Source organism: Pituophis catenifer, unplaced genomic scaffold, assembly GCF_029215685.1.
Source record: "Pituophis catenifer annectens isolate HBS135680 unplaced genomic scaffold, rPitCat1.0.hap2 SCAF_1, whole genome shotgun sequence".
NCBI lineage: Eukaryota > Metazoa > Chordata > Lepidosauria > Squamata > Colubridae > Pituophis > Pituophis catenifer.
Window position 1 is genome coordinate 334,023,021 of NW_027256881.1, and position 16,100 is coordinate 334,039,120.

Genomic DNA, 16,100 nt, shown 5'->3' on the forward strand with positions numbered 1-16,100 from the left:
GAAATGGTTAAGTTGTGGTTTGGAGGAATATATGGGGGAAATTATTTGGTTTATTATTATTGGTAAATATAATTAATTGATTTGTAAGAAATTGGATTGCATGGAAATAATTGGAATATTCATGTTCATATTGATAAATATACAAAAAAGATAGTTATATAACTAATTGATTTATATTAAAATGTTGAATTTGTATTAAACAACTGTATTACATAATTAACCAATGTGAGGATGGATATAAAAATAGATGACAATGCGAAGGGGTATAATATAGAATAGAAGGGAAAAATTGAATTTGATTAAGATTAGAGATGAGGATGAAGGGTAATATTGGTTTTTAAAAAAAAAAATAGATGAGGAATAAATATGATAAAAAGGAAATATAGAAATTGTAAATTTAATTGAAATGACTAAATACTGTGTTGGAAGAAATATCCTTCTGGGTTCTGCTCCAAGTGGGGAAAAAGACACTGGAAACATGGAGACTGTTTGGAAAGATGTTTTAATAGTGGACAGGATCACATGGCTTGATGGGGCCCATTGTGTTAGTTTCTGTTGCTATTGTGTTGCAAATGTCCTTTGACAAAGGATTGACTTTCTGCCTCTGGCCCATTAACAAAGGGTGGGGGGCAGGAAGGTGGGAGCTGCTTTGTCTGTAAAATATGCTTCTCCATTTCTCATCCAGGTAGGGAAATATAATATTCTGCCTTTTTAATATTTCCCAAAATATTTCATTCTTCTAGGAAAGGGGTGGGTGCTAACCTCCTACAACTGTTTAAATTTGTGGACCGGCCAAATACTCTGTTCAAAGAAAATATGTTGTATGTTTGTATGTGTGTTTCTAATTATTGCTATTTATTCCTATTTGTTCTCTTTTATTCTTTAAAGTTTAACAATTCATTCTTTATCTTAATATCTTTATATTTGTTTGGGGTTGGCTTTCTTCCCTTTCATCTTTTTTATTGTACAGCAATCTTTCTCCTCAAACCTACCACCTCTGTCTTTTCTTTCTTACTTACTTTCTCTTCCCCCCTCTTCTTCTTCTCCCTACTTCCTCTTTCTCCTTCTCCTCTCTTCCTCCCTCTCTTACCTTCACTCCTATTCTAATTTCCCTTCCCTTCCTTCATCCCTCTCTATTGCTGTATCCTTTTATGCATATGGACTACTCAGAGGGCTGAAAAAGTTATTTTTGACTGGTCCTCGCACTTTTGACCAGTCCTCGAACTTACGACTGTCCTCACAATTTATGTTTTTGCCCTATCTTGCCACCATGGTGAAGAGAAGCAGTTGTGAAATGAGTGACACGGTTGTTAAGAATGGTACAATGGGCATAAATGATGACCAGTCATAACTGCGAAGACCGGTCAAAAGTGTGAGGACCTGTCAGAAATCACATTTTTCAGCCCTCTGGGTAGTCCTTTTGTGCACAGGGACTACTCAGAGGGCTGAAAAAGTTATTTTTGACTGGTCCTCGCACTTTTGACCAGTCCTCGAACTTACGACTGTCCTCACATTTTACGTTTTTGCCCTATCTTGTCACCATGGTGAAGAGAAGCAGTTGTGAAATGAGTGACATGGTTGTTAAGAATGCTACAATGGGCATAAATGATGACCAGTCATAACTGCGAAGACCGGTCAAAAGTGCGAGGACCTGTCAGAAATCACATTTTTCAGCCCTCTGGGTAGTCCTTTTGTGCACAGGGACTACTCAGAGGGCTGAAAAAGTTATTTTTGACTGGTCCTCGCACTTTTGACCAGTCCTCGAATTTACGATTGTCCTCACATTTTACATTTTTTGCCCTATCTTATACCATGTTGAAGAGAAGCAGTTGTGAAATGAGTGACATGGTTGTTAAGAATGCTGCACAGGCATAAATGTGAAGATGGTCATAAGTGTGAGGACTAGTCAAAAGTGCGAGGACCTGTCAGAAATGACTTTTTTTCAGCCCTCTGAGTAGTCCCTATACACATAGCCATGGCCACCCGGTCACATGACCAGCTAGCCACGCCCACCCAGTCACATGACCTCCAAGCCACGCCCACAAAATAAGCCACACCCACAGAACCGGTAGTAAAAGAAATTTAGAACCCACCCCTGGTTGGGGGTCACCACAACATGAGGAACTGTATTAATGGGTCGCGGCATTAGGAAGGTTGAGAACCACTGGACTAGAGAAAGGCTCAAGGCCTGCAGGGTTGCATCTGGCCTGCGGGTTGCTTAGATCTGCCCTGCAGGGCCAGCCTGGAAACAGCAAAGGACCCGCCCACAATGCCGCTGCCAACAAAAACAGAACCCGTGGGGGGGGGCAGCTGGCAGAGGAGGCCATCATGGCTGAAAACAGGCAGGAGGGGCCTCATGCAGCCCCCCCCCCGGGGCCTTGTTTTTGCTGGCAGAGGACTATCAAAACAAACTAAAAACAAAACAAAAGAAGAAATGTTTCCCCTTTTGCATTTGAGCATGCAAGAAGGGGAGGGAGGGAGGGAGGGGGGAGGGAGGAAATAATGAGGGAGGGAGGATCTCAGGGAAGTCCTGCCTTAGTACTTGGCCATCACAGATGCCCCCGCCACGAGTCTCGTGTCACGCCCACCCCCGCCACCCCCATGCCCTCCCTCCAGCCCTCCGAGGTCAAATACAACCCTGATGCGGCCCTCAATGAAATCGAGTTTGACACCCCTGGACTAGAGAGATCATCCACCCTACTCATCCACCCTGGTTATCTACGGGACCGCCTGCTACCACCAATAGCCTCCCACCGGCCAGTACGCTCCCATAGAGAGGGGCTCCTCCGGGTGCCATCGGCCAAACAATGTCGACTGGCGGCCCCCAGGGGGAGAGCCTTCTCTGTGGGGGCACCTATGATCTGGAACAAGCTCCCCCCCGAGATACGGAGGATCCCGGATCTGCGCACCTTCCGTCGCGCACTTAAGACTTTTTTATTTCATCAAGCTGGCCTGGCCTAAATCCTCTCCCCTTTTTAATTGTAAATTTTAATTTGTTTTAAATTATGGGATATTTTAAATTCAGCCAAATTATTTAATTCATTTTTATTTGATTTTAAATTTTTGTATTTATGTGTTTTTATCTTGTGGCTGTTCACCGCCCTGAGTCCTTCGGGAGAAGGGCGGTATAGAAATTTAAATAAATAAATAAATAAATAAATAAATAAATAAATAAATAAATAAATAAATAAATAAATACTCATCCTATCTTTCCTCCCCACAGTGCAATAACCCACTGCTGGACTACAGTGCCTAGCCAGAATGGAGTAGCTGGCATTAAATGGGTCTTATAATCTGATTCAATCAGCAGGGATCTTCTTTGGAAGGGCTACCCAGACTCACCGAGTCAAAAGTGCATTGTGTTCATTTCGGAACCCCTCAGCAACAAACTCTTCCAGGCTGTAGGATTTTTTCTGCTCTGACATCCTCCTTTTGCTCTTTCGGTTTTTTCCGGACATATCAGGGATGCAGCTGGGAGAAGAACAAGATTCGGTCAGTTGTGTCATTCGGTCCTCCCTCACCTCCAGCCACAGGTGGATACCGGCATTCCTCATCCGGAATCATCCTGGTGAGTAACTGCCCGTCACCATCATCCCAAACAGAGCCGCTTCCACTGCGCCCATTACACAGATGATCCCCCTAAGGCTCAGATGTTATTGTGTACAAGAGCCTTCAAGAAAGGGGGAAGGGCCGTAGAAATAGGATAAAACGAGTTAAATAAGGAGAGAGCAGAATTCCTAACCGAGTCTTAAAAGCCCGTCAACTGGATAGCTATAAAAAAAAACAACAATCCCGAATTGAACGGTGCTGCCGAAATAGCGAAGCGAAAAGTTTTACGGCGGTGAAAAAGAGAAGCACCTTCTTTCTGCCCTCGTTCGGTTTTGTTTTGCTTGGCTTTTGATTCTCTGCATCAAGCAGTTTCTCATCGGGCTGTCATTAACCCAAAGCAATTATCTTTCCATCAATTAAGTGTGCATTCATAAGTAGCCCTGCCCCAATACAAGCCCTGAGATCTTGGCTGCCGAGCAGATGACAAGAACGGAAAACTACTGCCGGGTGCAACTTGGCATGGCCTTTAACTCTCAACGAAGTATAAAACAGCAATTAGCTTAGGGAACTTCCATGCTCCGGAATAGTCTACCTCTGAATACTAGTTGTTTGGGATTAAACACAGAAGGAATGACTCTTCCCTTTGGTCTTGCTTTTAATCAGGTTTAGATGAATTTTTCATCTGGCCTGTTGAACACCACCGGATATGACTGGACAGGGGAAACTTTTATCTTTATTAAATTACATATTCTTATAAAGGCCAAATCTGCTGATATTGTCAAAGTCAACAGACCATACGAAGCAAAAATGTCGTTATTGTTGTTTTATGTTAGCTGAATAACTGTAGTAGCCAACTGGAATCTCAATGCATGGAGCAGTCTACCTTGTAAAAGGCAAGCAACAAAGAAGGACTGTAAGGGGAGATTCTGCTCTGCAGGTATAACGTTCACTATGGGTAGTCCTCGGCTTACGACCACAATTGAAACCAGAATTTCTGTTGATAAGCAAGTGGCTGTTAAGTGAGTTGTGGCCGATTTTACAATCTTTTTTGCCATATCTGTTAAGCAAATCACTGCATTTGTTTAAGTGAATCACGCCTTTTAAACAAATCCAGTTTCCGCCATTGATTTTTGCTTGTCGGAAACCAGCTGGGAAAATCACAAATGCCAATCAGATGACCCCAGGATGGATGTTGCAACTATTGTAAATACATACCGGTTGCCAACAGCACAATATTTGATGAAGTGACTGTGGGAATGGTCTGGTAGTCATAAGTGCACGGTCTGGTTAACAGAATAACAGAGTTGGAAGGGATCCTTGAAGGTCTTCTAGTCCAACCCCCTGCTCGAGCAGGAAACCAGGGTGGATAAAAATCAATGATTTTTTTAAAAAAATTAAAAAAAAATCAGATTTTTTTGATTTAAATCGGATTTTTTGATTTAAATTCAATTTTTTTGATTTTTATCAAATTTATTTTAATAAAAAACTTTTGGGGTAAAAATCTATCGTAAGATAGTTTTCTATTTAAGATACATAAATAATTTAGTTTATTCAGCATGAAATGGAGCTTAGTTATGCAGCATGAGGCTGTATATTCTGCAACACTGGGACTATCGGTGAGTCAAAGGTGGGTCAAAGGAGTAGCAGAGATGACAGTTGCTCTTTAAAAATTATGATTTAAATCGAGTTGATTTAAATCAAGCCTTTTTACTAGTGATTTAAATCATGATTTAAATTGTGATTTAGATCAATTCGATTTAAATCAAATCCACCCTGCAGGAAACCCTACACCACTTCAGACAAATGGTTATCCAACATCTGTACAATAGCAGCAAACCCTGTAAGTTGTTTGTAAGTCACTTTTTCAATACAGTTGTAACTTTCAACGGTGGCTAAAGGAATGGTTGTTAAGGGCAACCTGTGCAGGAACTTCCCAATTAGATATTCATGGTGCAAATATACAACTTAAGAAAGAGCAATATGAAATATTAAAAAGTTGTCTTTCAAAAAACAAAAAGACCGCGTCATGCTTACAGGCATAAATATATCAACAATGCCACACAAATAAAGGGGATAAAAGAAATCCGGCCTCTGAATAATTTGGAAGATGGAATACTTATTAACTGGAAATGGTTAAGTGTTGGATGAGGGCTTGAGATGCTTTGCAAAACAGGATCTGAAACACAAATCTACCCAGTCGGATGGCTTCCACATTCCTGAGATTCTCCGGCAAGCCCCAAGGGATCTGTTCCCAAAGGAAGTTTGGCTGCGGTGTGGAGGCGCAGTTCTGCCAACTGGCTCGCTTGGCAATTAAGAAGCACACTAGTATCCTCCTAGAGCAGTCATGCTGGCTGGGGAATTCTGGGAGTTGAAGTCCACCCATCTTAAAGTCCCCAAGGTTGAGAAACATTGTCCTAAAGCAGGGGTATCAAACTCAAGGCCCGAGGGGCCGTATCTGGCCCGCAGGGTGCTTAGATCTGGCACACAGGGCCGCACTGGAAACAGCAAAGGACCAGCCCGTGGTGCCTCTGCCAGCGAAAATGGAGCTTGAGAGGGCCTCCTGCAGCCCTCCCGGGCTCTGTGTTCGGCCATAATGGCCTCCTGAAGCCCTCTGCCACCAAAAACTGCCCAGAGCTCTGTTTTCGCTGGCAAAGGCTGCAGGAAGCTATCGCGGCTGAAAACAGGGCTCAGGGGCTGTACATGGCCTCCCTGAGCTCCCTTTTCACTGGCAGAGGGCTAGTAAAACAAACTACAAGCAAAGCAAAAGGAGAAATGTTTCCCCTTTTTTCATTTGAGCACGCAAGAAAGGACAGGAAAGGAGAAAGGGAAAGAAGAAAGGGAAAGAAGGAAGGATGGGAAGAGAGCAAGGAAGGAAAAATAAGGAAAGAGAGGAAAGAAGAAGATAGGAGAATGAAGAGGGAAGGAAAAAGAAGAGAAGGAAGGAAGGAAGGAAGGAAGGAAGGAAGGAAGGAAGGAAGATTATGAGAATGAGGGATGGTCTGAGGCAGTGGTAAAATCCTACCGGTTCGCAGCAGTTCAGGTGAACCGGTAGTGATAAAAGCTACCGGTTCGGCGAACTGGTATTAAAAAGAAGCTACCGGCTGGTCCAAACCGGTATTTCCAACGATCAGCTGTGCCGCGTGATTTAAATTGCGCGGCACAGCTGTTCCCCCCTCGCTGTTCTACTTTACCTTCCCAAGCCTCCTTTTTCTGTGCGCAGCATGCGTTTGGCACATACTGGGTATGCGCACATGCAGTGTGCATTTGGTGTGCACTGCGTATGCATGCACAGCATGCGTTTGGCATGTACTGTGCATGCGTGTGCACGCAGCGTGCATTTGGCATGCATTGCGCATGCGCAGGCAGCAAACGGGTGGCAAACCGGGGAAGATTTCACCACTGAGGGAAGTCTTGCTTTAGCACTTGGCCACCACAGGTGCCCCTGACCCGAGTGACATTGTGCTGGCCATGCCCATCCCAGCCCCCCGAGGTCAAACACAGCCCTGATGCGGCCCTCAATGAAATCCAGTTTGACACCCCTGTCCTAGAGTGTAACTATTAACTAACTCCTAATGGGAGTTAAAGTCCAGCTAGTCCAGAGCCGGATTTAAATCAGCCTCAACACATCCTGGCAATCTTGGTTTAGCTGTGTTTTTCCATCACAGGATCAAAATAAGCAGGAAGAATTAGAACCTTCCATTACTGACAGCAGCCAAAGTGAGTAACTCAAATATAAATAATGCATCTACTTCCTTTCTCCTGAACTTAGGACAACAGTGGTCGTAAATCGAGGACTATCTGTATTTTAAATCACGTTAAACAAGCTTCTTCTTTCTGTCAGCATGGCATTTCTTTCCTGGTGAGATAGAATTCTGTAAGCTGAATTTCCTGCAGAGCAATTGTGCTGAAGAAATAATAACTCCTCTGAGTAAAAAGTACTGAAACAACAGAGTTATGAGTAATTTTCTTTAGTGAAAGCCGAAACCTCTGGGAGTTGGGATTCAATACCTGCCATCATTTTTATTGTCTGGGGTTGTGTGTGGGGATACAGGCTCTGACTTGTCAGGACTCCTCAATTTTTTGCAAGCTCCAAGCATCCCACACTGGGAAACCAATAAAAAGTTAGATTTTATATGCCGATACACATTGCCTCTAGGTATCTCTGCAAGCTTGCATGTAAAATCGTAAAACGATTGTGATCTAAAATTAAACCACACCTAGCAAGAAGTGGTTTGTGGTTGAATGGGCTCAAACCTTAATGCAATGTCTCTCACCTTTAAGATACGTGGTCTTCAATTCCCAGAAATCTCTCAGCGAGCATGAAAGAATTCTGGGAATGGAAGTCCATCTATTTTAAAGTTGCAAAGACAGAGAAACACTGTTCTAATGGTTTAAACTAAAATATGATCTAATCCAGTGAGAGTGTGTGAATGTGGTGGGCTAAAAGCAGGTGGAGTGGCTTGGGTTCGAGTCCCCCTCAGCCACAGAAGCATCCTGGGTGACTTTGGGCCAGCCAGTTCCTCTCAGCCCCACAGGAAAGGTGGTCCAGGGATAAAGCTACTGGACAAGGAACAGGGAGACCCATCTGAATCCTCCTTTAACCAGAGGAGCTTCCTGGAGGACTCAGGGACTAGTCCCTCTCATTTAATCCAACCTAGCTCGCAGATTTCTTGTGGGGAGGGAGTGCTATATAGATTGCATTCTCTACAGCAGTTAAAATAAATCAATCACCCCATTTCTAAATGTTGACAACAACATGGCTTCAAGAAGCCCAGAAGGAACGAATTAAGAGCCTTCTCCTGCGGTATATCTCTCAAACAGCATTTCTTAATCTTGGCAACTTTAAGATGTCTGGACTTCAAGCTGGCTGTAGAATTCTGGGAGTTGAAGTCCAATCATGTTAAAGTTGAGAAACGTTGCTCTACAACAGTGGTTCTCAACCTTTTTTTCACCGTGGACCCCTTTAAATACCTTTTATGGCCACAGGCCATGGACCAGGGGCGGGGTTCAAAACCCGTCACTACCAATTTATTTATTTATTTATTTGTTTATTTATTTATTGGTTCGATTTATATGCCGCCCTTCTCCGGAGACTCAGGGCGGCTTACAATGTGTTAAGCAATAGCCTTCATACTTTTGTATATACCTGCTTAGTAGGGCTTTCGGGCCCCCCTAAGCGGTGTTCTTTTTTATACAAAGTCAGCTTATTGCCCCCACAATCCAGGTCCTCATTTTACCTACCTTGGAAGGATGGAAGGCTGAGTCAACCTTGAGCCTGGTGAGATTTGAACTCGCAGTAATTGCAGGCAGCTGGCAGCTAAGTACTACTTAACAGCACTTTAGTCTGCTGCACCACCAAGGCTCTTTGCTTTTTGCTCATGGGCACTCACATGTGCACAATGCTTTTGCGCAGAAGCATCCGGGCGGGCAGGTGGAGCCTCCCACCACTACCGGTTTGCCCAATCCGGGGCGAACCGGTAGCAACCTACCACTGCCACGGACCCCCAAGACTTAATTCAAGATTTAAAGCACTAGACTGCATCAAATATTTATGTGATGACATTGTTTCCCCTCAGGGGTCCATGGACCACAGATTGAAAACCACTGTTCTAGAATGTGAGATTCAGAGGAAGATTGCCTCTTCACGTAGAGGGTCTATTTAGGTTCCAGATTTCAGCTCAGAAAGAATACAGACAACCAGTAAACGATCAGAGTTTCTAGGGTCAGGTTCTGCCTTCTCCACATCATCTGGTATCTTCCAGCAGGATTGGGCCTCCAATTCTTAGGATTTCCAATCAGAGCAACCAAAGATCTTGTCTTGCAATGACCAAGAGGGTTGACCTAACTCCAATACATTAAAATACTATGTGCTATCCTTGAAATTTTTAACGAAAATTCTAAGTACAACACAAACATACATATACATACATACATACATACATATATGTTTTTCTTTCTTTTTCGTAGGTTTTATCTGTATGTCTCTTTAGCCAGGTTCTACCTACGTAAACCAAGATATTATGCAGCCCTAGTTCAGTGAAATCACAATTCACTAGTTTCTGGGCTTTTTTTCTTTTTCTGGCAGCCAGCAGACCCTTTGCTGCCCATTGGGAGACTAAGATAGATCTATTTCTAGGGCTGCATAATATATTGGTTTACGTAGGTAGAACCTGGCTAAAGACACACACACACACACACACACACACACACACACACACACACACACACACACACAGTTTTTAATTCATAGGTTCAAATGTATAATACTTTTTAGTCAGGGTTTTTTCCTATGTAACTCAAGATGTTTATGTAGCCATAGTGGGGTGATATCTCAAATCACCACTTTCAGGCTTTATCAGACATTTTGTGTTGTCTGTTCTGAGACTTATGGGAGACTGGGATAGTACTATTTCTGTCTTATGAGACTTCTTCATGCCACTATGGCTACATAAACATCTTGAGTTACATAGGAAAAAACCCTGACTAAAAAAGTATTATACATTTGAACCTATGAATTAAAAAGAACAAAATAAAAATAAATATTTGACCTTTACAGGGAGGAGTCATAAAATATGGGTGTGGCTGGCTGAAGAAGTCTCATAAGACAGAAATAGTACTATCCCAGTCTCCCATAAGTCTCAGAACAGACAACACAAAATGTCTGATAAAGCCATTTTTTCATTTTGTTTGCCTTTTCCCTCAGGCCATGAGGCCAACCAAGAAGCACAATTTAGAAATTATTCTTTAAAATGGAAGAGATATGTTTGGTCTAATGGTTAAGGCAACAGGCTACAAACCAGGAGACTGTGAGTTCTAGTTCTGCCTTAGGCATGAAAACCGGCTGAGTGACTTTAGACTAGTCACTCTCTCTCAGCCCAGCCCACATCACAGGGTTGTTGTTGTTGTGGGGAAAATAGGAGGACGGTGTGTTGGATATGTTCACTACCTTGAGTTATTTGTAAAAATAATAAAGGCAGGATACAAACAAACAAACAAATAACTATGAACTTCAAAATTCCACCTGGTTTGTTATTGTCTCATCTCTATTCTTTTTTTGTTGGTTGTTATTTTTATTGTCTTTATGTTTTAAATCATTTGTACACCACCTAAAATCTTTGGGAGTCAGGAGGTCTATACATTTAATAATTATTAATTATCTCACTTACTTTGCTTATACCATATGTGGAAAATTCACTGGAGTTAAATCCCATAATTGGGAATTCCAATTATGTTTGGAAGAGTTAGCGGTAAAGGGAAACCAGGCCATCAAAAAACATGATGGCTAGACACTATCAAAGCTGACACCAGATAGAGCAGGGGTCAGCAACCTGAGGCTCTGGAGCCGCATGTGGCTCTTTCATCCCTCTGCTGCAGCTCCCTGTTGCCAGTCAGCTCCACAATTGGTAGGGCTTTCGGTGAGGATAGGTAGAGGAAAAAGGACGCTGTGCTAAGAGGAGACTCTGGTGGGGTGGGGAACGGACTCTCTGGTTGGCTCCAGAATTGAACGGGGGGCTTCCAGTTAGGGCCTTTGTGGCTCTTTGAGTATTTAAGATTGCCGACCCCTGAGATGGAGCATAGAAAAACTCAAAGAAATAGTGCAAGATCGGAAGATGGGAATAGACCTGGCCCATAGAATTGCCAAGAATCGGATTTGACTGAATGGATAACACCATCATCAATCATTATAAAGATTGAGGGTAACCATAATACTGTGATAACTGAAGGGGTAGCACAACACAAAACATTGCCATATTAGGCTTAGCTAATACCTGGATGGGATATCAGGAAATCCCAGGTCTCAAGACTGGGAAATTTTAAAAAAAGAAAAAATCCAGAAGATTGCAATTGCAAACCTCTGCTTCCTTCCTACCCCTTTTGTTTCTTGTGGCTTCTATTGTCTTGTTTATATATTTTATGTCATTTATAAACCAACCAGAGTCGCTGAGAGTCAGGAGGCATATACATTTTATATTTATATTCTGCTTATAAATCCAGGAAGCAGCAATTACACAATTTTCCAAGAGAGCTACATGGCTATCTCCACGTAGGCATCAGGCTTCCATCTCCACTAGAGGGAGCTAGATCAGACTACTCCTGAAAGTCATGTTAAAAAAAAAAAATACAAAACAGAAAATGAAACCATCACTTAGCAAAGTAAAAAGAAACTTACTTATAAGCTCAAAACATACCCCCCACCCAAGAAAAAACAAGCATGCTGGGTCAAAAAAAAAAAGAATACTCTTAAAAGGAAATATTGTAATTGTGAGGCCATCTATAATAAGCAGCGGGATGAAACAAACAAGGGATTTTTCCTTTACTACTCATGTCTGAGTGCCAAAAAAAAAAGAAAAAAAGAATGGAATAAATTTGCCGGGATGAGTGGATCGGACCACAGGGAGGTTCATCTGGAAGTAGAAACAGGGTTTCTTTAGTTGGGGGAGTTTAAATTAGAGGGCGCTCCTCCGAAGTCTATAGCGAAAGGGTCGCAAGAGATCCTATTTAGATTGAAACCACAGGGGAGCAAAAATAAACCTGGTTAGCTTGCTGGGGGGCATCAGGAGGTCAGGAAATTTAAACTTGGCTTAATGTCTCAGGGTTGGATTGGCTTAAAATTGGGGAAGGGGTTGAGGGTTGATCCTTAGCCAGGGCAGCCACGCGGTCTCCGGGGAAGACTGGGAGCGCTGCCTCGCCTCTAAGGGCGCAGACCCGGGATGCGGCGGGTACCTGATTTCGGGTAAGGTCAGGCTGTTGCTGCGCAGGGCCACCCCCAGCTTCTCCATCCTGGATGCGGGAGACGGGCAGGTCGGATAGGCAGCCCCTGGCTTTGCTCCGGACCGTGCGATCTTCTCCTCCCCTTTGCTTTCCTCCGCGGTTACCGCCGTGGGAAAACTTCTTGAACTCCGGCAAAATTCAAGAGAGGATCTTGCGCCCCTCGTAGCTGGCGGGAGGAGGACGGATTCCTTCTCTCGGCTGCGTCTCGCCCGAAAAAAATCGAGGTCAGCCTTCGGGAAGCCGGAGAGCGATTCGGAATCTCTAAAAACTCAACCGGAGTGACTCCGGATTGGCCGAAATGAAATTGCTGCTGCTAAGGGCAATGGCGCCCCCTGGTGGTTTAAAAGAACTTTAAAGGAAGGCTAGCTTCTCCCTGAACGCGGATCCCAGTCGGGCATCTGATTTATTACTTGGTTAGATTTATAGCATAGATGTCATATATTTCTTTTGGAGGCTCACAGTGGCGTATATGGCGCTTCTTCTTCCCATTCTCATTCCCCCCCTCCCCAAACTAGAACAACAATCCTGCAGGGTAGGCTAGCTAGGCGGAATGAGTGTGACTACCAGCTTCATTAAAGTAGAAGAGGAAGCGGACTATTCAAAAAAAAAAAAAAAAGGGAATCTGGTATTTGGTGAAGAGCTTTGCTTCCATAGATCCTGGGAATCAGCAGAGAAAATTATTTTAGGTAGAGACCAAGGACTTTAGCAGCTAGAGTGGGTTCGAGTGATGAGTTTTCTATTGAGCTGTGAAATGTTGGTACTGTGAAAATGAAAGGATGAAGTATTCTTTTTTTATGTATTTATTATTTATTCATTTTATTTAATTTCTAATAGCCAGCCATCTTAAGCAAGTGACTCTGCGCAGCGTAAAAGCATTAAAAATGATTTAAAACAATTATAACATAGTAGAAAAATAAATATATATACGACTGCCGAGGAGAAGTATCTTTGTAGGTGTCAATATAACCAGTGTTTCTTAAACTTTTTCCTTCAGAATTCTTTCCCACTTTTATATTTATCAATATTATTTATTGTTTGTTTGTTTATTTGGTTCAATTTATATGCCGCCCTTCTCCGGAGACTCAGGGCGGCTTACAATGCATTAAGCATTAATTCATACTTTTGTATATACCTGCTCAGTAGGGCTTTCGGGGGCCCCTAAGCAGTGTTCTTTTTTATACAAAGTCAGCTTATTGCCCCCACAAACCGGGTCCTCATTTTACCTACCTCGAAAAGATGGAAGGCTGAGTCAACCTTGAGCCTGGTGAGATTTGAACTTGCAGTAATTGCAGGCAGCTGGTGCTATTTAACAGCACTTTAGTCTGCTGCACCACCAAGGCTCAATATTTGCTGAATTACTAATTCAAATTAACACATTTGCTGCTATCATGTCTTACAATTGTTTGATGGGATTTTAATATTATTTCTTATTTTTCAACATAGGCTGGCAAATAAATTTGATTTCCTGAACCCCTGAGAGCCCCTTGGAAGGTTCGAAGGATCCTAAAACCACATTTTAAGAAACTCTTGTCTGGGGCAGTGTTTCTCAACCTTGGCAACTTTAAGACATTATGGACTTCAACTCCCATGATTTCCACAATTCCCCAACCAGCTATGTGTCATCTTAAAATTGCCACAGTTGAGAAACTCTGATCTAGAACGATGTTTCTCAACCGTCACAACTTAAAGATGGCTGGCTGAGGAGTTCTGGGAATTGAAGTCCATATATTTTAAAGTTGCCAAGGCCAAGAAACACTGGACTAGAGTAAGTAACAGAATAAAGAGCTGAGCTTGCTGTATATTAATATAGCCCTCACTAGGACTTGTATGAATGTTATTACTTTGAGTTGGGATTAGTTTATTTGTTTGTTTGTTTGTATCCCACTTGTATTATTTTTTGCAAAGAACTCGACGCGATCAACCTACCCAACACATCTTCCTCCTCCAATTTTTCCCCACAACAGGAGCCCCATGAGGTGGATTGGGCTGAAACCCAGCAGGCTTACATGGCTAAGGCAGGACTAGAACTCACGGTTTTCCGGTTTCTACCTGGTGCCTTAACCGCTGGACCAAACTGGCTCTGAAATTGGCTTCTGGATTTGAGGAGGCATTGCAAGAATCTGCACTCCAGACCACAATCATTAAGCTCTGCAGCCAAACGCCGCCCATTGCAACAAAATTTCAGAGATACCTCACTGGAGCAAAGCATCCCTCTTCTGCGGCTCCCTGTCACCGGTCAGCTCCACAATTGTTAGGGCTTTTGGTTAAGACAGGTAAGAGGAAAAAGGATGCCACTCTAGGAGGAGACTCTATGGTGGGGGGAACCAGACTTCCGGTCGGCTCCAGGATTGAACGAGGGGCTTCCGGTTAGGACCTTTGCGGCTCTTGGAGTGTTTAAGGTTGCCAACCTTTGTCCTAGACCCGTGATGGCGAACCTATGGCACGCGTGCCACAAGTGGCACATGGAGCCATTTCTGTGGACACATGAGCGTTGCCCTAGCTCAGCTCCAGTACGCATGCGTGCGCCGGCCAGCTGATTTTCGGGCCTTCTGGGCCCACCGGAAGTCAGGAAATGGGCTGTTTCCGGTCTCCGGAGGGCCTCCGGGGGGGTTGGGGAGGCCGTTTTCACCCTCCCCAGGCTCCAAGAAAGCCTCTGGAGCCTGAGGAGGGCAAAAATCAGGCCTACTGGGCCCACCGTGCCATCGCATGCCAAAAGCGGGGGTTACACGGGGGAGGGTTGCGCGTGCATGCGCGGCGGGTAGGGCGCATTGAATTATGGGTATGGACACACTGGCGTGCAACCCCCCTGCGCTCCCCCCGCTTTTGGCATGCGAGGGCAAAAAGGTTAGCTATCACTGTCCTAGACCAAGCCACGTCCAAAGACGCTAAAGAATTCCTGGAAGGCTGGCACTCTCATAAATCAGAACGGCCTATTCGCAACCAGGCTGTGTGTGTGACAGGGCAAGCCATTGGTATATAAACATAGAGCAAACCCCACTCCCTCCTAGCTCTGATGATGTTACCTAGTTGGGTAATGAAACATCTGGAAAAAAGCAACCAAGATGAGCACCAGATGAGAATCCAGACCAGCGGTGGGTTGCCCCCTGTTCGCACCAGTTCTATAGAACCGGAAGTAAAACCCGCGGGAGGCTCCACCCACCGACCCTGATGTCATCAAAACGCTTCTGCACATGCTCCGTTGCAAACCAGTAGTAAAGGTAATTAGAACTCACCCCTGATCCAGACCTCTATAAACGTTTCTGATACTGAGAGTGACTAAGAAGAATCTCAATTTAGCTGGAATTTTGCACCTCTTCTTACTTTTGTTTCAGAAAGCTGCTTTTACAATGCATGTCAGATTTCTCTGAACTTGAAATCTTTCGGGATTCATATGTTTACTCCAAGGTTTCAAAGACAGAAATTGGTGAACGTGTGGCTCCACCTTATTTTCTAAGCAGGCTGGTAGGTGATGTGCACACAGATAAGAGCATCACATAACGTGCAACTGATATTATGACATATTGTAGGACAGCTTCATGTAAAGGCAGTCCTCAGCTTATGAATACAATTGGAATCAGAATCCCATTGCTAAGCAAGGCAGTTGTTAAGTGAGCCACGACCAATTTTACAACCTTTATGCACAGTTGTTAAGCAAATCCGACTCCCCCCATTGACTTTGCTTGGTGGAAGCCAGATGGGAAAATGGCAAATGTTGATCACATGATCTGGGATGCTGCAATAAACACATGCTGGTTGCCAAGCACCCAAATTTTGATCAC

General features: G+C 43.6%; 1 protein-coding gene across 1 annotated transcript in view; it reads right to left on the reverse strand.

Moving 5' to 3' along the window:
- The window catches only part of LOC139311900 (GRAM domain-containing protein 2A-like), a 45,429-nt gene extending 30,939 nt beyond the window's left edge, over nucleotides 1-14,490 (reverse strand). The window contains exons 1-3 of the mRNA XM_070936425.1: nucleotides 14,371-14,490; nucleotides 12,274-12,551; nucleotides 3,343-3,471 (exon numbers count right to left, since the gene is read on the reverse strand). Coding sequence (XP_070792526.1) covers nucleotides 3,343-3,471; nucleotides 12,274-12,551; nucleotides 14,371-14,490 — 527 coding nt within the window. The remainder of the gene's footprint in view (nucleotides 1-3,342; nucleotides 3,472-12,273; nucleotides 12,552-14,370) is intronic.
- Between the last annotated feature and the right edge of the window lie 1,610 nt (nucleotides 14,491-16,100).